This window comes from Astatotilapia calliptera, chromosome 8 (assembly GCF_900246225.1).
Source record: "Astatotilapia calliptera chromosome 8, fAstCal1.2, whole genome shotgun sequence".
Lineage (NCBI taxonomy): Eukaryota > Metazoa > Chordata > Actinopteri > Cichliformes > Cichlidae > Astatotilapia > Astatotilapia calliptera.
Genome location: NC_039309.1, coordinates 6,499,628 through 6,526,154, shown reverse-complemented (window position 1 = coordinate 6,526,154; position 26,527 = coordinate 6,499,628). Strand labels below are relative to the sequence as shown.

Here is a 26,527-nt window from a genome sequence, read left to right as displayed (position 1 = left end):
CTTGACCATAAAAGCTTTCTATAGAAATCTAAGTTATCTAAAACCATCATCTTGGCATCAATATTGAAACTATGATATTATATTGGCTGTAGTATCACTAATCATAACCTTAATGTTTAGCTTAATAATGCTGTTTCATCTGTCCCTAAAAATGGAACATTTAATCACACGGGTTACCGACAGTAAAAGTGTGGGCTGTTATTTTGGTTCAACGATAGAGCCCTCTTCCTCTTATTTGCCTGCCTGCATGGTGACAGAAGACAGACTGCACACCCACTGATGCAGACATTTCATCTTCGTTCACAACACTTTTAGACCTGCAGAGAAACTCAGATACAGCCGTGGAGTCAGCATCTGAAGCGTATTTCTCTTCTTTTTGAGGACATCATGCGCTGGATGTTAGCTGGATGGTGGGGGCTTGTTTTAATCAGTCTGTCAGGTAAATGGAAACTTTTGGAATATAATCAACACGATTTTGTGACTGAAAAATGAAACCAATACAGGAAAAATACCAGTTTGAGTGCTACATATATTAACTCACAGTGCCAGTACACCAAAATAATTCAGTAAAGTACAGTACTGGTAATTTATAACACCTCACGCAGTCTTTTTAATTGTATTTTTTATAACTGTTAAACCACAACTACACTGCGTACTAGTGTTTTGCATGTTATTTTTGACTCTGCAGCACCATTACTTCCTGCCCATCTGGGGAAAAGAGGAAGTTTTCTTCTGAAACAAAGACTATAAGATTATTGTCATGTTGATGAATTGAAGTCCTTTATAATTTTATAGTAAATAAATATCACACCTGCACCTCCAAGTTATTCAGTTCCTAGTTTCCATTGCTTTATTTTACATATAACTTGTAATCTAATTTAAAGAATGAATATAGAAATAGCAAATAAAAGAAAAAAGCATCTGATATTTATGTGTTGTAAACATTAAAAACAAACAAATATGATATCCTCATACATGCATGTATACATGTCTTGGGCCATAAATAAGAATTATTTTCAATATCAGTGGATGATAAGGCTTTTATTTACATTAATTGATTTATCATTACTCCATAGTATTAGAGAAAATAGTGCAATTTATCATTTCATTGGCATTACCATTTCAAAAAGGAAATTCATTATTCACTTTGTTTTCTAAACTTTGTGGATTACTATAGGTTATCAATTAAACTTTAGCTTATCTGCAATGATTGCTTTTGTAGCAACATTCATAAAATCTTCCTATTTTTGATGCTTGTGGTTTGTGTAATTTATACTGTAGGTTAGATGAAACCTGGAAATCTGGCAACATCTTTTTATTATGTTTTTTAGACTGAATAAACTGAATAATGGAGACAAAGAATAATGTCTCTTACAATAATGGCACTTTTCTCCACCATGTGTACCATTTGGTTCCATCATCATCTTGAAGTTTGTCTCTTTTTATGTAGTAATTTTTCATAATTAGTGTTACAGGGCATTTATCTTTTGTTTCCACATGCATTAGCCTCTTGTATGGAAGCCCGTTTCCGCCACTAAATAAAAACAAAACAGCTAGTATCCATAACTCGAAATTTCGAGTTATTTTCTCGAAATTTCGACTTATTAACTCGAAATTTCGAGAAAAGTAACTCGAAATTTCAAGAAATATAACTCACATTTTTGAGTTACTTTTCTCAAAATTTTGAGTTAGCTCTGCCAATAAAAAATATACGTGAATGAGGTCGCTTTCTTGTTACCCGGAAGCATATGGCGCAGAGGAACGCGCACTCAAAAACGGATCCCAACAAATTGGCGCTTTCGCGAGTACGTTTGCTGATAGTAATGATGATGTTACCACATGTGTTACCACCATGTGATTCAGCTAATAACACAGGGATTTCATCATTTGTGAAGCCAGGCTGAAAAACACTGAAAACACTGAAAACACTGAAAACACTCAGCAATCTGTGCATTCACGACTGGATGTAATACCGGTAGCTTAGCTATAGCATTTGTAGCCTAGGGCTTCAGCTTTCGGGTAACATGGAAATGACGTCATTCACGTAGATTACTGATTGGCAGCGCTAACTTGAAATTTCGAGTTGCTTTTCTCAAAATTTTGAGTTAATAAATCGAAATTTCGAGTTATTGTGTCGAAATTTCGAGAAACTAACTTGAAATTTCGAGAAAATAACTCGAAATTTTGAGAAAATAACTCGAAATTTCGAGAAAATAACTCGAAATTTCGAGAAAATAACTCGAAATTTTGAGAAAATAACTCGAAATTTCGAGAAAATAACTCGAAATTTTGAGTTATGGATCCTTTTTTTTTTTTAGTGGCGGAAACGGGCTTCCATACTCTTGAGACCTGAGCTCTTGTTTAGTACGCATTTTTAACTTCTCCTAGCTAGCTCCTTCGTGATACAAACTAAGCTTCCTCTTTCAACAGGAAGCCCTTATGATTTCACAGAAAAACATGTCCTCATCTGGGGACAATGGGTTTATTTCACAGGATAAAACAAGAAAGTTAACATTATTTGAAAAAGTACAAAATCTCAGCCCCCCCAGGTGTGGGTTAGGGTTAGGGGTTACCCTGCTGGTGGCTGATGCCCGCAGACGTCAGTGCATTGGTGGTTCTCGGTGTCCGGGGCTGCACTCAGGTATGCACCGACTCAATCTTGGTGGGGCATGGCACCTGTGGCTCAGTTGGGCCCCTTCTGGGGGGGTGGGGGGACCTCGGCCCTCTGGGCCTGGGGCTCGTCCCGCGGCTGGCTGCCGACAGGGCCTGTGGGCATGTCACCGCAGTCTCCTGTAGCTTCTTCACCGTGGCTGCTGGGTAACCCTCAGTCTGGGGCTCTCCTCAGCTCTTTCCAGGAGGATGGCACTGCTGCCCCTCCGGTGGTCCTCCTTGGGCTATCGCGCTCTGGAGGGCCTCTAGATGTTTGGGACCTGGATCTCCTCCATGTCTGCTTCATGCCCTGGGGGACAAGGCTATGGCTCCCCACACCCTCTATCAGATAGTTAAATGGAGAAACCTTTTACATACAAGCGCGCTCACGCAGACAAGTCTGCACACAGGTGTACACATGGGTGCTCATAGACACACTCTATATCTTCCTTTGTTGCTGCCTCAAAGCATACTGTGCATTGACGGGCTTGTGTTCTGCTTGGTAACATTCAACATTTATTATTTACTGTTATTTATAGTTACCAAGGTTGTTGCTGTGGTCTCCCTACTGTGTTGTTCTCTTTTTTTTCTTCCAGCAGGTGAACCAGTGGACTTTTTAAGGTCTTTTCTCACTGTCCTTCTGCCTGTTTTTCTTTCCCCTCTCCTTTTCTTGAACTCTTGTCTTTGTCTTCCCCTTTCCTATCCCCCAGTCATGTCTGTTCTGTTTGTAATAACTTAAAAGTTAAAAATAAATGAAAAAATAATACCAATCAATCTAGTGGGCCAATAATGATCTACTTGATTAAAAAAAAATCTGTTGGGTTTTTGGCCTTCAGACAATAATTCTGATTGCTACAGTGCCGAACGGGACAGGCACAACAAACAAACAAACAAACAAACAAACAAACAAACAAACAAACAAACAAACAAACAAACAAACAAACAAACAAACAAACAAACAAACAAACAAACAAACAAACAAAAAACTAAGAAACATGATTCATTAGAATGAAATATATATGGTGAAGAAAAGTCTTAATGCAATGTCCCTGTATGAGAACACGGGGTCCCAGGAGGTTACGTACATCACTGTTCTCTGTAAAGCAAGCATCTCATAAGTGGCATACACATTATTTATCCTCAACCACAATGACAAAATCCTTTTAATGTATATTTTGTCCATTTGAAATGTGTGATAATTGCTGGTATAACTGTGTCACAGTCTCTTTCAACCTTTCTTTGTCTGCTTAGTTGCTGATAACAAGATACTGCAGATCAAACAGAAACCCCGCTTCTATGGTGTGGCAGTTAAAAGCAGTGTGCCCATTTACTGTTCATCCTCACGACAACATAATTCTACTGTGAAGTGGTTCAAGGCCAACAAGATCGGAGACGAGCAAACACCGCTATCGACATTGATAGATGACAACATTCGTTTCCAAATGGCCTATCTTTACATCAACAACATACAAATGAGGCACAGTGGCGTGTACTACTGCAAGATAAATGAAACACAGGGACCCGGAACCGAAGTAAAAGTTTTCAGTAAGTAGCTGGAACAGCATGTCATCAGCAGATCTTTAAAAATACAGTGAACTTTTACCATATTTTTTATTTTTTAAGTATGTACCAACTCACTCATGAAAATGCGCAGCTGACATACATCTTTTCACTGTGCAGGACCCGTTGTGATGGAAAAGGCACTCTACAGGAGCAATCTGAAGGACGGTCTTATTGTGTTCCAGGGTTTTCTTTTAGCTGTGTTCATTGCTGCTCTGTTGCTACGTAAACAAAAACTGGTAAGGCACACGATGAACAAAACTCGAGGCAAATGTGTGCTCCAAAAAAGGATTTTGTGCAGAACTTGCATAACAAATCTTCAGCAAAAAGCAGGGTTTTTTGGATCAAGAATTTTTTTAAAATATGGTTTATTTCAGGAAAACTTAGAGGTTTTTCTTTAGAAGCAGGGAAATGAAATGACAAGGCTGTGGAGAAAAATATATGCATTTACTATGATTAAACTCACAACAGAAAGGCTTTCTAACTGATCATTTCGCATTGCTTAATGTGTATGCAACGTGGTGCACTGAGTAAAATGCTTTGTATCCCAGTGGCAAAGGCAAAAGCTTTACATTGACTTTTCTGTAAACATACTAACAGTCCAAAGTAAAGCAAAAGAAAGGCAGAAAATCATCTAATTAAGAAGACAGTCGATCAACAGTAGCTCAAATATCATAGCTGCTGCCTGATCATTTTCTAAATTGTATCATATTTATAGAACATGCTTTGTTATCTCATCTTGTGATTTGCTCAATAAAATGCACATATAAATGTTGCTGTTGCAAAACAGAAGCTGGCTTTTTGTCAAGATGCTAGCTTAGTTTTTACTTAAAAAGAAGCTAGCTGTTAAGATTTCTGACATGTTGAAATGACAAGTACCCGATTACTAAGGCGCCAGCCAGATACCAATCAGTGCCAATCTAGGTTAGGCATTCCCACTATACTGTAAATGGCTGCATTTCATCCAGGTGCTCATGAGATAGCTATTGAGCTACACAGCTAAAATAACTATTTACACCTGCTTCATATATGTCTGAAATTAAATTAAAACAATACCTATGTCCTTAAATTTTTCTGAAAAGTAAGCCAGTTTTACCTATACAACACTTTTTCAGAATCTGAATTGCCTGAAATCAAAGTTGTCAATGCCATAAAGTGTCTTAGAATGTTTCGACATCCTTAATACACACATGAATCCATTTTACTTTAAATAAAACCTGTAATAAATCTAAAAAAAGATGATCAGTATTGCCAGAGGGAACATGTGCACCCCAAGATATAACTGTTTTTGAGCTAAAGCTCCGTAGGCCTTCATTCATTCTATGTTGTAACCAGCACCTACGAAACTGGAAGTGGAGATAATAGCAGGTTTCAAATAGACGTATTAGATAAGAGGTTCTCTAACATACCAAAAATTACCAAAGGTGTGTTGATATTAATAACTGACAGTGATTTCCACCGATAGTTAAAAAAGAAAATCCATACATTTTATTAAAATAGTTCTTACTCGGTTTAATTCTATATATGAAGTTAAATCTAGTTTTTGAGTTATCACAGTGTTAGCTACAATTATGTTGCCATTTAATAGGTTAATCATTTTCTACAAACATTTATTTAGCTTTTGTCTTTATAACACAGGAAAGCAACTGCAACTGTATTTTTTTTTTAATATAACCTACAACAAAACTCGCTTTAGTGATTTTCACTACAGTTATTTGAGTTGACCGATGCTTACAACACCTACTTCCACATTACTGCAAAAAGACAAATTTTGAAAAAAAAGAAAACAAAACTTTAAATATCATTTTAATTTATTTTATTGTGTGTTATGTGCGATGTGTCTCTAAATAAGATGATACCCGCTCTTTAACTGCATTCATTCTCCCCACCCACACCCCCATTTCCTTTTTTAACAGTGGGAACGAAGGGACAGCGAATACGAGGAGCCGGAAACAGATCACATCTATGAGGTTTGTCAGCTCTTTGTTTTACAATAAAAAGTGAAAAAAAGAAAGACACTGGCTTTCTTTAAGAAAAAAAATATTACAGTGATGCTTCACTGTGTGGTCTCATTTGTGTAAACATGTCACAGTGAATACACACCACAGCTGTGTGACTTTACATAAAAATGCAGGCGCACAATAGACAGCGAAAAAACAGGAATCGCAATCTCCGTGCACCACTGCGCTCCTAACCACAAATTTACCGTCAGGTTTATTGTTGAATGTATGAATACACATCCTATATTTGAGTTAATAAATAAAGTACATCTAGCTGGCTGAATTTGTATTTCATTTGTTTATTGCATTAATAATAACACATTTGAAGGATTTTTATAGATCTTGTTGCTGCTGTTCTCTTGCACAACAAACAGAACTGTTTGTAAATCAATTATACCAAAAGTGTAGATAGTAGTCTTACTGTGATTGCTTGACTTTTCATATAGTGAAGAGTCATTTAAAGCAACATAGCAAAAACATAGTCATAAATTATAATCTTACTAAGGCTCCAGAATAGTGTACATAAGTGTAAGTTAATAAATAATAATAATAACAATAGCAAGATCAACTTCAATTATCGTACTCAATGCATGAGTCTTTGTGTTTTTTCTTGAGACTTTTTCATCATCAGTGTGAGTTTTCCCCTGAAAATCCTTTTAAAAAAAAGTAAATATATTTTACACAAAAATTGCCAAAAAAAGAGAAAGAAAATAACATAAAATGCTGGATGCAGCATATGTGATACAAATTAAAGCTCATATATGCAAAATAATATTTAAGGTCCATTTAAAAAAAGGTTATTTCATTATTTCATATTTCAGGCTTTACAGGGTTAAGTGGGAGAAATGATAACTTTTATTTTGAGCATGCACGTCTCATGTAAATCAGTCAAACCCACAAATTAACCAAATGAACATGGCTGTAATTCAGAATTTCTAAGTTTTACTAATATCAACACTTTGAGTCACCCTTTTAGGAACTACTAGGAAGGTAAGACTGCACCTGTTTTAAAAGTCAGTGAGCTCACTTTTTCTTGCAGTCCTGTGACTCATACATCACTTAGTTACAATATATTTTATTAAGATTTGAACAACCCTGAATATGTACACTGCACTATAGGACTGTCAGTCGCAATGGCTAAACCTAATAACCTAAACACTGCCAAACTAAGGATTTGAAGTTAAATATGAACAACTATTGGTACAAATTATTAAGTAAAACTAATAAAAAATAAAAGAACACCCAATTACACTTCTTAGTATGCAGACAGCAATTACAGATACATTAATAATATAATTAAGTAAAATTCAAAAATAAATACAAACGAAGTAAAATCCATGAACTCAAATGAAGTAAGGATGTTGGGCTGAGCTCCAATTTGCATTATGAATGAAGAACAGTAGCGTTTGAGGTTCATGCAAACATTGTTATGTTTTGTTACTTTTTCAGTTAATGTCATTCTGCAGTGACATTAAGCAGGAGCCCATTTTTAACTCTGAGTCATGTCTGAAACACCAACTATGCAAATAAAAACTGTAGCTGCCAGTATGCCCAGACATATACAGTAACTATGTAATGGATTTTCAGAATTTTTTTAATCAATCTAGACACATGTATAAGTAAAACAAATTAAGTTAGTAAAACTGACTTATTTCCGTCTTTTAGGGCTTGGCAATCGAGACATGTGGTGGAGGTCTGTATGAGGAACTCTCCGTGTATGCTCAGGCTGAGGGAGCTGAGGCCCCGTGGGAGTGAGACTCACACAAGTACTTTTCACCTGCTAAAGCCTCTGAATGAGGACAGACTATATGTTCTTAATTGCAAGTTGTAAAGTAAGTCCTTAAATAGTTTACTGAGAATGGAGACGTGCATTTTTCTCACAACACAATACATGGTTTGTTTGTAGATGTGCAGCAGCATGCTTGCCCCCCCCCCCCCCCCTTTTTTTTAATGTGATGTTTAGTAACACTGTTTTGAATGAATCTGTTGTCATAAAGTGTAAATAAGCCCTTCTGCAATTTAGACCCAAAAGCTGATATTTCAGCGGATCTTTTTGGTGCTTCTGGTGATGTTTATTTAAACTGTATTGTGTATCAGTTGGTCCTATAAATGTCCAGTCTATCAGTCTCACAGGCTCTGGGTTGTACCCCTGCTCTTGATCAGTGTGAGCTGGGACAGAATTCACGCCCCTTATGACTCCTAACAAAATAAGTCTTAAGTAAGTAGATGGATAATGTCATACTGACTGTGCTAACATGAAATTTTGAAGCCTGAGGGTGGTGCAAAAACAAAGACTAACTTGTGTCAAAGAACAAAAACAACATCTACTTGTTTTTTTTATTTTTCAGTTGTTTGTTAAGATTAAGTGTATACATATGTATTTGGTTTGTTTGACATGAATAAAAACAATAAATACATCTTTCTTTGCTGAAGAAATTTATTTTTTTTCCATAACTAAGGAAAACATTTTTCTTTTTTTAAAATCACCAACATGTTTGATTAAAAAGACAATGGTAAATAGAAATACTGTAAATTAATAAGTAAATAGATAAATAAATAAAAAGAAGCAAATAAATTAACACATCCTTCCTGTAACAGACATGTTTTAGTTGGCAGTGTGCAGAGATGAAACCAGCTGTTCTGCTCTCATGAGATGGGCTTTGGTTTCCTTCCTGATCACCTCCCAGGCTTCAGCACTGTGACCCTACAGACACAACAATATTATCATTAGTAAAATATTCCAGAGGTGTTTAATAAAAGAATTGGTTAAAAAATAAATAAAGACCTACCTTTTTCTTTAGGATATCATCTGAAAGTCTTTTGAAATACATTTTTGTCTTGAAATACAGCTGTGAGTTCTTCTTCTTGTGACTGTGGCTCCCAATCTAAATCAGGAAAAATAGTCATTTAAATATATGTTTTAGCAGTATAATTGATCTCAGTTATCTCAATAGTGGTGTTACTGAAAGTGAACTTACACAGGTGTGAAGCTCTTCAGCCTGTTTGTTGACAATATTGAGCAAGTTCCTCACTGTGCTGTCCTCCCATGATGCAGAGCTGTGATCCTCCTCAAACAGGGCAGCCACCTCCTCCAGAACCTGAACTGTGAAAGCCAGTTTATCCTCAGCCTGGAAGAAGAAGAAGAATCATAGGTTTTTGTAATTCACAAAACTTGAAAAATAAGAACAAATATCAGAACACTCAGACCTGGGTTTGCATAATAGGAACTTAAAGTTATGACGGTTATGAATTTTAGTTTTTGATTGTATGTCATACATTTGGTAAAATTTGAAAACCTTTACATTATTTTACTTTAAGGAGAAATTAGTCTGGGATTTTATGCGATACAATGAGAAAAGCTGAGGTTGACTTACTGATGCTTTTGATGCCTGGTGGTACAGATGATTAGGGAAGGCCACGGTGTCCTCCACCTCAGTGGTGTTAGTTGAGTTGTTACCCTGGATCACACACAGAACCAGACTTAGAGTTGAAGTGCAGACACTAAGTCTGAATAATTTAATTTAATAAAAATTTGACAAAATTTTAAGCCTATTAAAAGAAACACACTCACCATGGTTTCAAGTAGATTCAGAGTCTCTTCGTTGTGCTGTTTGAATTTATGATCCATCCATTTGCAGCTCAGCGAGGAGCCTGCAGTGAACAGACCAAGAAACAGGCAAGCAAAGAGAATCCTGCTGATCATTTTTTAAGGATGACAATTGTCGTTGTATGAAGCAGACTCAGATATCTCCTGTGCTGATGGAGCTGACATGCCCAGCAGCACTTATAGCAGAGCACACCTGTTTCATTTTCCATATTCACCTCTGTGGCTTTCACCTCAACAAAGGTGGGTTCTGATGTCACACATTTCAGACTTGGTTTCTATGGGAGCAAAAAAATCCCACATTAATTTTTTTTGTCCGGTTCAGCTGTTGTATAAAGCAGAATAATGGTCTGCTTTGTTGTGACACATATATTTGCTTTCTAAAGAGGAGCACTTGACCAGGTCATTTTCAAGTGTCTTTCATGACAAAAGTGCATACACAGACACTCACACTCACAGACACACACTGGTTTTCATATTTTAGTGAGGACACCTAATTGTGACATAATGCTTTCCCCAGCTGCTTACCCTAACCCTAACAAACAAAAATGAATGCTTAACTGCAACCCTTAGCCTAAACTTAGCCATAACCTAATTGCAACCCTGACACTAAAACCACATTTTAAACCTCAAAAATGCCTTCAAACTGGTGGGGACGGGCACTTTGTCCCTACAAGTGACTGTTGGTCCCCACAAGTATAGCAGCATGCTAATTTTCTGTCCTTACAAAGATATCTGAACGTACAAGAACACACACTGCAAAGTCGTATATTTGTTTGTGATCCAGCATGTCTGTTTGCTTTATCGTCGACTTTTCCTCTTACCCCCTTCTTTTCTCTCTTTTTCTGTTGTTTTCTTCTTATATTCCTCCGTTTTCTTCTATCTTTCTCCAGTTTGGCCTTCACCCCCGTCTGCTCAAGCATAATATCCATAACAATATGGATAATGAAATACTAACAGTATAATCCACAATGTGCAAAATATCCCCATAAATGCACAAATATAGAATAGTAAAGTGTAAAAGAAAAACATTTAAAAAGTATAGAAACGTTAGTGTTATAGGTATTTTACTGTGAGTATACATATAAATGTTTTTAAAGCCTAAACATTTTACTTATATGTCCTTACTTAAATGCACGTTGCATGGATGAAATTTCCGCAATTCATGATGATTAAAAAACAAACAAACAAACAAAAAATGTTTACATTTACGCACTCTCTCCAGTGTGGTGGTTGTAAGTGTATATTAAAGCTTTTGAATGGAGTCACATTTCACAGTTACTTCTAGTTGTGATTGTGCCATAAAAGGGAAGTTCTTACACGGAGAAAAAAAAAGTGGCTTCGTGACTCTTTGGCCTACAGTGACGCTCATTCATACGAACCAGTCAGCGAAATTTCACCTTGTTTTATCGAGAATATCTGCTTCACCGTGGGAACCAGGTGAAGGGGATTGTCCTTCACGATCAGTGGGGAAATTAGAGCATATTTTCAGCCTTATATAAATCAAAAATGTGCCAATATGTGCTTTTGCTAATGCTTTTGTTATATTCTTCTTCCCTTATTTTGGTCTAACTTGTTTTACAACTTTTTGTTTTATTGCATTTGTCTGTTTTGCCAAAGGACAAGACATGTGAAACAAATTATTAGTGCATGTCTAATCACTAAAAATTCCAACGCAGCGCGGTACTGAATTATAATATGATATCCCCGATGCAACAAGTGTATTTGTAAAATGTATTTCCTCCTATTCCACAATCATCCGTAAGTGGTATTATTGTAACTTGAAATGAAGGGGAAGAGCGCGTAAAGTTACGGGGTTGCCAAATGGTCAGGCGCAAAGTGCGCACAAGTCTTCAACGCTTCGCTGTCTCAGTAACTACAGATACATAAACCTCCTCTGGCATTAACATCAGTATCAATCACATTACGACCCTCCTCATATGCTGGCACTGATACAAGTGTTTGGTGCTGAATTATCGTCACGTTAATTCACATCGTTTGAATGTGTGGTGAGAGGTGAGTCCAGAAGAAGGGGGATGAGGCGGTACTGACCCCCACTGAAATATGACTTGCCCTCCACGAATGCCATAGGGTAAATTAGTGGCATCAAGGAAAATAATCCAAAGGTGTACACGCCAGCGAACTCAATATGTGGGTATAAATGGGGAGAGTTGCTTCATGAAGGGAATATAACATGATTTGCTGCTAAATCTTTGTGCGAATCAGAACAATTTCATACTACATTGGTTACTCGAATGGAAGTAGGTGTTGAACTTGGCCCGCTTAAAGTCAGCAGCCAAAAGAAGAAGTTGAACTCAAATACTTTACTGGAGTACTGTTTTAATGTACGTGTACTTTAAGTACATTTTTATTATTTTTACTTCTTCTCCACTATAAATCATCTTACCTTACCTTATTTTACCTATTGGGGACAATATTTTGCACTATACTATTCGTGTTAAGGCTTTATTTACTGTTTACTAGTATTCAGAAATATTGATATCCAACCTAAGGAATTAAAATCTCCAGCAACAAAAGTGAACAGGTGAATGAAGCACGCATCATCAGATCGTGCTTTTGCTGTAGCAGCTCCAAAACTGTGAAACGATCTGCCTTTAGAGATTAGACAGGCCTATTCTCTGCCTGTGTTTAAATCACTTCTGAAAACCCATCTCATGGCCTTTGACACCTCGGTTTTTTGTTTTAGTTGATTCTATGATGTTTTATCTTGTTTTTTAAATATAAGGCTGTTTTCATTTTTATGTATTATGTGTTTTATTTTCTCTGTTTTGTTTTATTGTATTGTTCTTAACTGAATTACTGCACAGCACTTTGGTCCTGTGGTGGGTATTTTAAAGTGCTTTGTTGCAAAAAGTTGGATTGAATTTTAAACTATTACTAAGGTATGATTATGCTGTTTTGTTAAGGAAAAGGTCTAACTGTTTCTTTTGTCACATTTTTCAGTTTAAGAATGTGTTTATGTACGTGACCATGCAGATAGACAGTAAGATAGTTAGATAGACAGATCAAGCACTCTTGCGCCCCCTGCTGAAAAGGAAGAACGGGCCTCACACAGTATTATATCGCATTAAAATGATTGATCGTGTTTATTGTTTGTTGCTTAATTTGAAATCAAGTCTAAATTTCACTTATTTCTCATGCTATACTGTACTTTGTGTCTGTGAGGTATAACTGTACTTAATACATAAACTGACTCAAATTAAAATAGATAACTACATTCTTCCTCAATTTTAATTTTAGAAATAATAATAACAGCAATAAATACCTTTCTGATTCCAAGAGGAGGTGATCCTTTTATGCTATAAAATAATGCAAAAATATCTAATTTTGCTCAATGAACATTTTAAAGAATACAGAACAGACATAACATTTCATTTTCATTTAGATTTATATAAGATATATATATATATATATATAATTATTATTATTTTAAAATAATATATATGTATGTATCTCTGGTATTTCACAATTATATAGTTACTTAATTTATTTCATTTCCACGGATATTTGTCATGGTTTTGTTTCCCCAGTCGTTCTTTCCATGTAGGCACAGTGTTTTCGGCCTGTTTTTTTTTTTTTCTGTTGTTCAAATTACCTAATTGCGCCTGTTTGAATAATAACCCTTTATGCAATACGTAAAACTGCAGATCTGCTTGTTCAGTATCCAGTGTGCCGTAAAAGGGAAGAAACTGTGTCGAGAAAGTGAAAGCGTCCTGGTGACTGGGCGCCTGAGCTGTGACGCTCATTCTTACGAATCGGTCAGTGATATTTCGCCTTGTTTTATCAGCGTGTGAACCAGATAACCTGGAGAAGGGGATTGTCCTTCACATTTTTATTAGGAAGATTAGAGTGGACTTTCATCCTAGTAGAAAAACGAAAGTCATGCAATATTATATTCAGCCTAAGACTGATAAGAGAGGGTGTCTTCGCTTAGACTTTTATTGTTCCTCTGCCAAAAATAATATTTAAATAAATAAAAAAAATAAATCTTATAGGCAATGATGGGTGATCATGGCTTGGTGTTTGCAACCTACTTGTATTAGCAGCTAAAATCCCAATAGTCATTATTACCATTTATAGTTTTCAATATCAAATATCAAAGATCAAACATTTCAAATTGCCGCATCGGTCGTGAGCTGTGTCTGTTTTCACTTGCTCCGTGTTATGGCCGGTGTTTGTAGGCTGCTGTTTTACCAGGAGCCCTTTTATTTTATTATATAACTTATTCCTACTTGAGCCGATATTCTTACTTTTTGTACCCCAGTCATTGTTTCACACGATTTGGGATCTAATTAAATATGTTCGACTCTACCTGAATGCTGCGGTGAAAGCCACAGTTTACGTTCAGGTCCCGCAGGTAGAAAACGAAATATGTTGCTCTACCATAAATGCGGCGTTACAGGTCTGCTCCATCAGAACACCAGGAGACATCCGAGTTTGCTTCATAGAAGAGCAGTTAATACGTTTTGAAAATGATGATGAGCAGGATTCTCTTTGCTTGCCTGTTTCTCGGTCTGGTCACTGCAGGCTCCTCGCTGAGCTGCAAATGGATGGATCAAAAAATTCAGACAGCACAACGAAGAAACTCTGAATCTACTTGATACCATGGTGAGTGCGCTCTTTTTAAGAAAACTGTAACAACATTTAGTGGTTTGAACTTGATGTTTGATTATTTTAACACACAAGCTGTGTGTTTCTGGTTGTTATACAGGTTTATAACTCCACCAACACCACTGAAGATGCTGAAGGGGAGGTCACTCTGGCTTTCCCTAATCATCTGTACCGCCAAGCGTCCAAAGCATCAGTAAGTTAATCTTGGCGTTTATTTATAAACTAATTATCTCTTAGTTCACAATGAGAGCACAGAACAATATCTCCTTATACATAAAACAGTCCAAATGGGCCACATGGCGCATATTTCTATGTGTTTTTCTTTAAACGTTAGCCCATAGTATCAATAATCTACAATGTTATGTAAATATTATATTGGTAATTTATGTGAGCCAAACAATATATTTCTGGCTACTGAATGTCTCTCTAATAGAGGAGGGAATTATGGTAATCTGTTCTTCTTCTTCCAGGCTGAGGATAAACTGGCTTTCACAGTTCAGATTCTGGAGGAGGTGGCTGCCCTGTTTGAGGAGGATCACAGCGCTGCATCATGGGAGGACAGCACAGTGAGGAACTTGCTCAATATTGTCAACAAACAGGCTGAAGAGCTTCGCTCCTGTGTAAGTTCACTTTCAGTTAGGTTTTTATTACATTCGAATATGATACTTTACATGACATGACATATTCTTAATTGTCATTTTGCTTGTAATTAAATTAGATTGGGAGCCACAGTCACAAGAAGAAGAACTCACAGCTGTATTTCAGGACAAAAATGTATTTCAAAAGACTTTCAGATGATGTCCTAAAGAAAAAGGTAGGTCTTTATTATTTTTTAAAAACCAATTCTTTAATTAAACACCTCTGGCATATTTTACTAATGTTAATGTTGTTGTGTCTGTAGGATCACAGCGCTGAAGCCTGGGAGGTGATCAGGAAGGAAACCAAAGCCCATCTAATGAGAGCAGAACAGCTGGCTTCATCTCTGCACACTGCCAACTAAAATCTGTCTGTTACATGAAAATGTATTCATTTATCTGCTTGCCTGTTACTTTTTGTATTTATTTATTTATCTATCTATTGACTTCTTGTTAAAGATATTTTATTATCAAAGTACTCAGATGCAATGAAATATCACTCAGACACTTAGAGCAGTTTTAAACGTGCACGGGTGAGAGACTCAGGGAGAGACTCACACACCTCCTTGGTGCAGTCTGGCTTTATTTATACACATCATGAAGCATACAAAAAAGGAAATATCATCCTTATCTTGTCAAGAAAACAGGTGTGGTTTATCAAAAAACTTCGTGTTCTCTACAAGGTTGTTTCTTACTCGTGGGTGGCGGTTTCCTGCTAGTGTGAAGGCAAACAGTGACAATGTGAAGGCAAAGACTGATAATTTGAAGGCAAGCAGTTTCCGTTATAAAGTAGGGAGCCAGCAATTAAAATATGCAGCTGGTTGAGTACAGAACAGAAATATAAACACTCTTAGCTGATTATTATATGAATAATAAAACCTTTAAAAGCAAAAATACTCTGACATTCCCTCCTGTTGTTTAGATTTCTCACATGACAGTACTGTTATTTTTGTCAGTTCATAACCTCTTGTCTAAACATTTTCGGTTTGAACGTCATAAAACAGTCCTGTGTTCAATTAAACTAAACATTACTGTATGGATCATCTTTCAAAATTTCTTCCATTTGAGACATCATCACATAAGCATTGATAGAAGTTGTCACCATGTTTGATACCATTTTCTTCAGACAGGGTACTACACATGTTGTGAAAACACATAACAGTAAAAGCAAACATGCTATTCCAACAAGTCCTTTAATCAGAAGGGACTTCCATGAACCACCTAGTAACCATGTCAACCAATCATCAGTGCTTGTGACATAGTCTTGTTGTTCAGCATCTTCAATCTTTCTCAAGGTGTTCAAAGCGTCGGTCATGTTTTGTGAGTGTATGTTGTCTGGGATGTATGTACAACATGTAGTGTCAAACAATACACACAAACCTCCTTTTTCAGCTAGAATCATGTCTAGTGCGACTCTGTGTTGCATCACTACAATGCGTATTGCGTCGAGTTCTTCATTTTGCGCTTTGTTGATTTTCATTGAAGCATTTAGGAACAGTCCAAATCGATAGTCAAGTGTCTCGATCCTCAGCATGTTTTTCCCAACTCCTACCCAAGGGAACAAGGAGTGGAGGACTTTCTGACCATCAGTCCATAGTTTGAAGTTCTTGGGCACATCTGATCCATAGATTGAGTCATGTGGCATTACTTCAGTGACTTCAGCAACTTCACGTTTTGCTCTTGACGTGTGTGTCTCTGCTGTGATCTTGAAGGTGTGGTCTGAAATTAGTACTGGTGCACACAGACCGGTGGAGTTCGGTGGGAGCATGAAGTAGGTTTTAGGCCCGCAGGCCCAAGCGGCTCCCTGGACCCAGAAAGTTCAATTTTTGAAGGTGTGTATTCCTTTGGATTGGGTCAGGTCAAGTGTCTGTGTGCAGTTGCGGTTTCGTCCAAGTTTCCTGTTTCCATCGGAGAAGTTGAAACACATTGGGTGCTGTATGTCCGGCGGCAAAACTATGGCGAATGATTTGTTTTTTGTGTTGTTGGCTTTGACGTTTACCCAATGTTTTTCGTTGCAGGTGTAGTTCCAGTTCGTCAGATTGTAGGCACAAGGGGTTGTCTGTTCAATTAGGATACGTCGTTGTGAAAGTGGTTTCGTGACACGTTTGACGTCTGTGTCACTACACCATGGAATTAGGTCTTCTTTCTTTGTGCTTTGACCTTTTAGGGTCAGTCCTGTTGCCATCAAATCTCTGCGTGTGCAATTTCCAGTTGTTGCTTTGTTGAACACACACATCGCTTCGTCAAGTTCAGGTGCCTTTCCATATATTGTTGCGTGTACGGCTGTTGTTGGCATATGTGAACATACATAGCATTCCGTGCTGTTGTCGGTGCGTGTTCTATCATACACATATCTATACCACGCGTTGTTCATCCATGGGTGGTTATGGTCTTGGTTCAGGTCACGTAGATGCGAATTATCATGTGTCCATCTTTTTTGCAGGTGGTGTTGTTTATTTCCTCTCATCTGGGTGAGTGTTAGTAGGCTCACTAGGAGCGCAATGCTGGCCACTAGGAGGACAAGTGTCTTCATGATGACCAGGCACACCTAGACTTCTGGTGAGTAGACTATTGGCGAGAAGTAAAAAAAGGGCGGGATATACCCAATCAGCCCTTCCCTTCACCAATAGATCACCTAGAAGCCAGGGGAGCCGGCGTCTAAGCGTCTGGATTGTCACTCACTTTTTTACAGTGGCTGTGGTGGATCCAAGATGGTCTTTCTGCTATTTTGCAGGCGGTGGGTGTGGTAAGTAGGACTTGGTATGGGCCCTCCCACCTTGGTGAACTCCAATTCTTTCTCTGGAGTACTTTGATCAGGATCCAATCACCTGGTTGTAACCTGCAAGACACTGGAGAGAAATCACTCGGCAGTTGGTTGTTTAACACAATCTCTTTATTTTCAAACAGTTTAGTCATCCATTCTGCTAGGGTAGTTTCCCTTATTGATTTATTAATAGGTTCACTGGTAATTGGCAATGGAAACGCTCTCCCGTGGATGATTTCAAAAGGTGTAAGTTTCTGAGAACCTTGTGTTATTCTCATCCACATCTTTACTAGGCCTAGACATTCAGGCCATGGTCTTCCTGTTTCTTCCATGCATTTTCTTAATCTCTGTTTTATTGTGCCGTTAGTTCTTTCCACTAATCCTGCGCTTTGTGGGTGATATGCACAGTGATGTTTGATGCTAAATCCTAGAGCTTCAGAGACTTTGCTGATGATGTCATTAACAAAATGTGTTCCATTGTCTGACCTTATCAGACTGGGAATGCCATATGTGGGGATGAAGTGATTGCATAAACACTTTGCCACTGATATTGCATCTGCTCTTTTTACTGGATAGATTTCTGGCCATTTTGAGAATACATCTATAATTACTAGAGCATATCTTGATGCTTGGCATTCGTTAAGTTCAATAAAATCCATGTGGGTTTCCTTGTGAGTTGTGTTGTTTTTTTTTTGTTTTTTTGTTTTTTGACAGAATAGGCATGTTCTTACAAATTATTCGCTAAAGTTTCAAAATTTATAGTGTGTATTGCATTGTTTATCTATACTATATCTCCCTCCTGTTGACACAGGTGTTTACCTCATGTGTCACTACAACCGCTGTCCTGTGTAATGACTCTGTTAATATAGGTTTTCCATCACAGACCATTAAGTCATCTTTCAGTTTACTCCACATTTCAGCCACTTGTTTTGTTCAGTGATTGTTGCAGCTTGTTGTTCGGTTTTTAGTACATCAAGTGGTATTTGTAGGCAGTAGTTGGTTTCTAGTAGCTCTGCCGATTGTTTGCAGCCTGTTTTGCTGCTTGTTCTGCAAAATTATTTCCTTTTGTGACAATATAATTGTCTTTTTGATGTGCTCCACATGTGCACAGTGCCAATTGTTTTGGCAAGGTGATCACTTCCAGCAAGATTTTTTTTTTTTTTCTTCTCTATAGATGGAACATTACATTCTCACTTGAGGCATTTTTAGATAATTTCTAGTTTTTCAAAGAATTCACACATCTCACACATCTTACATATTTTAAACAAGTATTGTCACAAATTTGTTTCCAAATCAACAAAATAAAATAATCAAACAAAACCGAAAACATACATGAGTCAGGACCCAAAAAGAAAAATGCTGCTACTGAAACAGAGCAGACATGTGAGGGAAAACTGAGCTCACAGACAGCTGCATGTGTTGGCTTTTATGCAGTTTCTGCTCTAAAAACAAATAAATAAAAAAAATAAAAGAAAATGTGTAACATGCTCATCAACTTAGCGGTGTCCACATATTTAATTCAGCTTCACAATCCTGTAACTTTAGCTGTTGTCTACAGGGTTTGGCTTATTAGTTGTTACTATAGATGTGCTCTATATCTCAGTAATATTTTATCCAGGTTTTCAAGCATGTCAAGTGCCTCTATGCACCTAAGTAGTTTAGATATTTCCTTTATTTTCTTCATCTCCTATGTCATTATACTGAGTTTGAGCAAACCTTAAGCTTGATGCAGACTACTTCATAACAATTGTCCATCTCACATCATACTGACTAGGTTACTTCTTATTATTATCATCTTTTTCTTTCCATATAATAACAACAGTATATTACAACATTTTATCAGTGTATATAAAAGTGTATATTACTATACTACTACTGAGCCAATTTAATAGTTGGGATCATCTTACTCAGCAAACAGATAACTTAGAATTCATCCAATCTGTACAAATTTGCTTCTTCTCTGAACAGGTTTGTGCCTACTCTTTAGACTGGTCTTCTGTTTGCCTCATCTCAGATCCAACCTTCGGTCACTTTCATTCTTTCTGTTGCATGTCTAACCAAGCAATTTATTATTATATATTTTATATTTTATTTTTGTACTTCTTATATTTATATCTATTCGTTGAGGTCTGTTTCCAACCTTTTTAAACTACTTTGATCTCTAGTTTTCACTTAATAAGGGTTTTATCAGTCACTGCAGTTTGTCCGGCGCCTGGACATTTTTTTCTCTAGCCACTGCTCGTCAGCAGTGAGTTTTGTTGATTTATTACCCATTTTTCTTTCTTATTATTTTTATTAGCTCATAGATATATTTACGTTTACACACACACATACACACCCGTGGTGCTTTCTCTGGCACGAGGAATGGGAGAGGCTATTGACACGGCCTTCTACTTTCAAGCTAGCCTTGAAAGCGGTGTCAATTTTATGTGATGAAACACAACCTTTTCCCGTTCCACCAGAACTCGAGCAACCAACGGTAAACAATTCGGTGGAGTAGTTCAGCCTCCTTAATGTGCTGTAAAATCAACTTACTCCACCAACAAAACAGTAAAACAACAGATTATACGCGTAATGAGTTTTTTATTCTGGGCAACACTGTGTCTTTCTACATTGCTCCAAGCCCTCTTTCAGGCGAGCTGCTTCGTAACCTCTACGAGTCCTTTTTCAGACGAGAATGTTACTATCCTGTCGTATTTTGACATTAAACTTGCTCCAAGCCCTTTTTCAGGCGAGCTGTAACCTCTACCAGTCCTTTTTCAGACGAGAATGTTACTTAATTAATCTGTCATACATTGACGGGAAACTATTTAATGTACAGACCACAGGTTGCCTCAGTCGTTTTGCGCAAGATGTGAGTGAGTGCTAAATATTCACCTGAGTTATTGTGTGGTTGCTTTGGTTTCCTTCATCAACCCCTGAAGTCGTGGACCTCTTATAAGAACGCTGGCCAGAACCCGAACGTCACGTCTCTGGACTTTATCCTCTGCCTGGAGAGGAGTCGACAGCGTGGGCTTCTCACGACGTCAGGACTTGACGAAGGTCTCCTATTGGAGCATTGAAAAAATATCAATGTCCACTCCGGCTCAGAAGGACCAATTAAATGTTAAAGATATTTTATTATCAAAATACTCAGATGCAATGAAATATCACTCAGACACTTAGAGCAGTTTTAAACGTGCACGGGTGAGAGACTCAGGGAGAGACTCACACACCTCCTTGGTGCAGTCTGGCTTTATTTATACACATCATGAAGCATACAAAAAAGGAAATATCATCCTTATCTTGTCAAGAAAACAGGTGTGGTTTATCAAAAAACTTCGTGTTCTCTACAAGGTTGTTTCTTACTCGTGGGTGGCGGTTTCCTGCTAGTGTGAAGGCAAACAGTGACAATGTGAAGGCAAAGACTGATAATTTGAAGGCAAGCAGTTTCCGTTATAAAGTAGGGAGCCAGCAATTAAAATATGCAGCTGGTTGAGTACAGAACAGAAATATAAACACTCTTAGCTGATTATTATATGAATAATAAAACCTTTAAAAGCAAAAATACTCTGACACTTCTATTTATCGGTTGACTGCATCAGTATTTTCAGTGCTTACAAACTAAATCTAATATTTTCTATAACTTTTTTTGTCTTGACGTAATAAAAAGAACACTTATTGTAAATGGATATTGTCAATCTTTTGATTCATAGGAAACAAAATAAGAAACAGAAAAATAAGAAATTTAAACTTGTTTGTAATTATTACAAATAAGCAGTTTGGTCAGTTCAGTAAGGTTCAGTAAACAGGAGCATGAAAGTCTTACCTTTAGTCTGGAGCAGTTTATTTGTAGCTATAAATGCTTCACACTGGTTTAAGTCTTCTCTAACTGACTGATCTGTTTCTATTAACACTGATGGTCATTTTGCGTTGTTAGCCCCTCACACCTGTAGTGTTCAGATTTACCTCTTGGTTATATTTTAATGAATTTTATGATGATGATCAGTAGATAATGAAAGCTGACAATTATTTGTCTGTCATTTCTTTACAAAGTTAATCTTATGTTAAATCTCAGGTCTCTCTGTCTCTCTACACTTTGCCATTTTAAATGAAAGTTTATTGATTAATCCTTCTCTCCTGCCAGAGGTGTCACAGGCCTTGCTTCAATGCCTCCCTTATGTAATAGGCTCATCCTTGTACAACATTCATCAATCCATCATGGAGCCTATGTCAGCTCTCATAAGGCTAAAGGAGGGACGTACTCTGAACAGGTCGCACAATGACACTCACAATACGACCAACTTTGAATCGCCTGTTGACTTAACCCATGTATACTTGTCTGTTCTGTGGGAAGATGCCACAAGAACAGAAAGAGCATCCAAACCCCACAACAATAAAGGACCCCTGTGACTACAGATTAAAACCTGTGACTGTGTCACTGCAGTCAACAAAACTAAACACATCACAGCACTGTTCTGTTTTATTTGAGTCTTCTGTTTAATTAGACATTTCAAATTTGTTCTTAAAGTTGTATCCTTCCCATTATGCCCTCGTTTAAATTGAACTATCGTGCTTTTCTTAGTTCTGCATTTATATATAAATTTACTATTGCAATGGTCGATGGCTTATTAAATATGTCCAAAGTTTCAGGTATTGTCAGAGTATGTACTTTGAAACAAACATGCATCTTAGGTTTTTCACCTGTCTTGGCTATATATGATGTCAGTGAGATGGGATATATTTAATATGGTCATTTCAGCAAGACAGATAGGAGATTTATGTAGAAGGCTGAGTATCCAATCAGAGGAAAGCTGGCTTCAAAAAGTGGAAAGGGCAAAAATGATTTGGTGCAAATAACATTTTCTTTTCTTCTTAAGAATCAAGAAATGTAAACAAAGCATAGTTTACTATACTCCAGGTCTACTGAGAACATAAACTCTGGTTCTTTAGAAAGACTCCAACAGCTGATATTTTTAAAATGAAACAAAACATTATAAGTAGTAGTAGTTATAATGACTTCTCCAAAAGATTCTTGGATTATACGTGCTTTGCTTTGAAACTTGCTTATCTTGTTTAATGATTTTTATTAATGTTTTCATTTGTAGTTTTCAGTAATCCATCACAGTGACACTGCACAATGTCAGCAGCATAGTGTATGAAGAAATTTGAATCAGGTTTTTTTTCGTCCCCTTTAGCTAAATGTTGTGATATCTTATGATATCAATCTTATGATAAAGTGAGAGGGAAAAAATAGACTAATCTGTTTTTGTAATTTCTATGTTATACGTGCAGATCTGTCTTTGTGAACGATCAAAGAGATTTTTCTTTGGCTCAGCAGGTTTCTGATATTTGATTCTACCTATTAAAAAGCATCATCTGTGAAAATGCAACATCTGTTTACTTCGTTTTGCAGGAAAAAAAACATGTCCACTTTCTTTTTTAAATGGGAAATATTTATTGATTTCAACATATAAAATGATACAGAAAATGTTCTGTTTAATTTAAAGTAAATTCACAAATAAATAAAGACATGCTGTTTAACACTTAGAAATATTCACTTATACAAGCAATGTAAAAATCAGTAAATAAATTAGTAGATAACAGACAGATTTTAGTTGGCAGTGTGCAGAGATGAAGCCAGCTGTTCTGCTCTCATTAGATGGGCTTTGGCTTCTTTCCTGATCACCTCCCAGGCTTCAGCACTGTGACCCTACAGAAATACCAATATTAATATTCTTATTGTTATTGAAACAAGTTATTATATCTATTTATCTTAAGGATGATCTAAACCCCAAATTAATGAGAATGATGTGATCTTACCATTTCCTTTAGGATATGATGTGAGAGTCTCTTAAAGTACATGCGCAGCTTTGTGGTTTTCTTCTTGTGACTGTGGCTCCCAATCTAATTTAATTACAAGCAAAACGACAATTAAGAATATGTCATGTCATATAAAGTATTTGAATGTAATAAAAACCTAACTGAAAGTGAACTTACACAGGAGCGAAGCTCTTCAGCCTGTTTGTTGACAATATTGAGAAAGTTCCTCACTGTGCTGTCCTCCCATGATGCAGCGCTGTGATCCTCCTCAAACAGGGCAGCCACCTCCTCCAGAATCTGAACTGTGAAAGCCAGTTTATCCTCAACCTAGCAGGAGAGTAATCAAATATAATTTACTCACAGGACTGTCTCTGAAAAGAAAATTACGTTTCTAAGTTAAAACTGAAGTTGGCTTACTTTAAAGAGTTGTCTGGGATATTACGGGATTAAATCAGAAAAACAGAGATTTACTTACTGATGATTTGGACACCTGGTGGTACAGGTGATTAGGGAAGGCCACGGTGACCTCCACTTCAGTGATGTTAGTGGAATTATTAGCCTGCATCACACACAGAAGCACATGGAGTGTTTCAGTAAACAGGCACTAAATTTACGCACATTTAAATTTTTTTTTAGCATAAATATTAAAAGACGTGCACTCACCATGGTATCAAGTAGATTCAGAGTCTCTTCGTTGTGCTGTTTGAATTTATGATCCATCCATCTGCAGCTCAACGAGGAGCCTGCAGTGACCAGACCGAGAAACAGGCAAGCAAAGAAAACCCTGCTGATCATTTTCCAAAAGGTATTAACTGCTCTTGTATGAAGCAAACTCAAATGTCTCCTGGTGTTCTGATGTAGACCAGTAACGCCGGATTTATAGCAGAAAAAACGGAAAAAGGAAAACACCTGTGGCTTTCATTACATCATGCAGGTAAGTGACACATTTCAGAATTTGTATTTATATTGTAATTTATACATTTCAAACATCCTAAACTATTAATAAAGATTCATTTACTTATAATTACTATTAATTTAGTTATAACGCCTACTGTTAAGAAATGCATTTTATTTATAATCACTGAAATGCTTTACCTTCTCTCTGTTTATATCGAGACCTAACATGTAACAAATCAAATTTTTAAACTTATTGTTGGATACTTGACTTACATATATTTAACACAAAATATATTAAGCATTTAAGCTCATTTATATTTTACTCTATTTATTTAATATTTACTCTGTTTATTTAATAATAAATTATTTCATTGACTTTTATGTAATGATTTTTTTCCCCAAGGAATTCTTTCCATACAGACACGATGTTTTCGGTAGTAATGCGGATTTTCTTCATTTTCGAATTATCTAATTAACTACCTAAACACGTAAAACTGTTAATTACGCAGTACGTGAAGCTGTAGATCTAATTGCACCATATCCACAGTGCCACAAAGTTCCTGTATAAAGAAACTGAAAGTGATTTCGTGACCCAGCGCCTGCGCTATGTCGCGCATTCTGAGTAATATTTAACCTTCTGGGAATTTAGAGTGAGAAGCAGGTAACCTGGAGAAGAGGATTCACCCTTACATTTTAATGTGGCAACCTGAGCAGATTTGAATCCTGATTTTTTTTTTTTAAATCACTGTTTAAACTATGAAGGAATGCGACTTTTTTTTAGATTTTTATTCTTCCAAGCCAAAACCCTATACGTCATCACTGCTTGGTGTTGTAATTGACTGTATCTAATTTTACAGAAATAATCTTTTTAGCTTTGTATTGGCAGCTAATTTCCCAATAATACATGTGAGAGTTTAAACAATTCAAATTATGCCATCATGCATGAGTTGTGTTTGTCTTCATGCTTTTTTAAGGTATTTGGTTACCTGTGTTCCTGCTTGAAGCCATTATAATGATGTAAAATAATCTTTATCAATGTTTTTTTTTTTTTTTTAGCAAATTCTAAATATTTTTAGATCATTTTATTAAATCACTAGGAGACGTTCAGTTTACTTATATAAAGGCAATTTATACATTTTCAAAAATTCATAAACAGGATTTTCTTTGTTTGTCTGTTTCTCAGTCTCTTTACTGGGGCCTACATGAGCTCTCATAGAGCCACAGACAGGGTATAGGTAGCAAATCTATCACAGGGCAGACAACCATTAACACATGCATTCACAACTATAGCCAATAATTGGCAGTCAGCCTAAAGAATGCATTTCTTTGTGGAAGGAAACCTCAAGCATTGGAAGAACAGAAAAACCCAACACAGAAAGCCCCCAGCCTTTTTGCTGTGACTCAGTAACAATAACCACAACACCACCACGCTGCCCTTTTTAATTTGCTTCTCTTTTTTCATATTTAAATGCAAATTTCTGTCAGATAAAATCACTTCAATAAACCTGGATACAGAATGGTAGGTGTGTGGCAAGAAAAGCCCCCTGCTGCAGAGGGATGCAGGTTTAAAGACTTTCGTTTTGGAGCTTTTATAAACAGGTGCACACTTAAGTGCATCAAATGGACCTCGGAAAATTCTCCAAAAACAAGGCACTGAAGTGTCTTGTATCGCCTTGCAAACTTTAAATACAAAAATGAAATTATACAAATGTCTCTTTTAAGTCAAACTGCCTCTTTCTGTCATCTGTCCTGATATAAAAACAATTTTTATGCCATTTTTACCATCTCCGATCCATCCTGGCTACCTGCAGCAAGTCACATCAAGATGCAGAATACTGTCAGCTTCAACACTGTCTGCATTTTTGATAAACCTGCATAGATTAGCTAAGCTGACAGAATTTAATCTTAACTTTAATTATTGTTGCCAGGCTGGAGTCACTTCCTTTTACCATTTGAGGGACTCACAGTCAAAAGTCTAAAATGC

At 36.8% G+C, this 26,527-nt stretch overlaps 2 protein-coding genes, 1 long non-coding RNA gene and 2 pseudogenes across 3 annotated transcripts; 2 read left to right on the top strand and 3 right to left on the bottom strand.

The window, feature by feature from the left end:
* Positions 1–274: 274 nt before the first annotated feature.
* On the top strand, positions 275–8,631 carry cd79b (CD79b molecule, immunoglobulin-associated beta). Its single transcript, XM_026177649.1, has 5 exons — positions 275–439; positions 3,901–4,194; positions 4,330–4,448; positions 6,126–6,179; positions 7,875–8,631. The coding sequence occupies exons 1-5, from the start codon at positions 388–390 to the stop codon at positions 7,962–7,964; spliced, it is 609 nt and encodes a 202-aa protein (XP_026033434.1). The 5' UTR covers positions 275–387; the 3' UTR covers positions 7,965–8,631.
* A 183-nt stretch (positions 8,632–8,814) lies between these two features.
* On the bottom strand, positions 8,815–10,018 carry LOC113028134 (interferon a3-like; annotated as a pseudogene).
* A 4,291-nt stretch (positions 10,019–14,309) lies between these two features.
* LOC113028136 (interferon a3-like) lies at positions 14,310–15,523 on the top strand (annotated as a pseudogene).
* Positions 15,524–15,594: 71 nt separating this feature from the next.
* Positions 15,595–21,380, bottom strand: LOC113028143 (uncharacterized). The gene is made up of 2 exons (XR_003273200.1): positions 20,722–21,380; positions 15,595–17,929 (listed from the first exon to the last, which is right to left on the bottom strand). It is a non-coding gene; the product is annotated as an uncharacterized LOC113028143 (long non-coding RNA).
* Positions 21,381–23,437: 2,057 nt separating this feature from the next.
* LOC113028141 (interferon a3-like) lies at positions 23,438–24,456 on the bottom strand. Its single transcript, XM_026178170.1, has 5 exons — positions 24,310–24,456; positions 24,122–24,205; positions 23,824–23,973; positions 23,647–23,730; positions 23,438–23,536 (listed from the first exon to the last, which is right to left on the bottom strand). Exons 1-5 carry the CDS (start codon positions 24,439–24,441, stop codon positions 23,438–23,440), a joined length of 549 nt encoding a protein of 182 aa, XP_026033955.1. The 5' UTR covers positions 24,442–24,456.
* Positions 24,457–26,527: the final 2,071 nt, after the last annotated feature.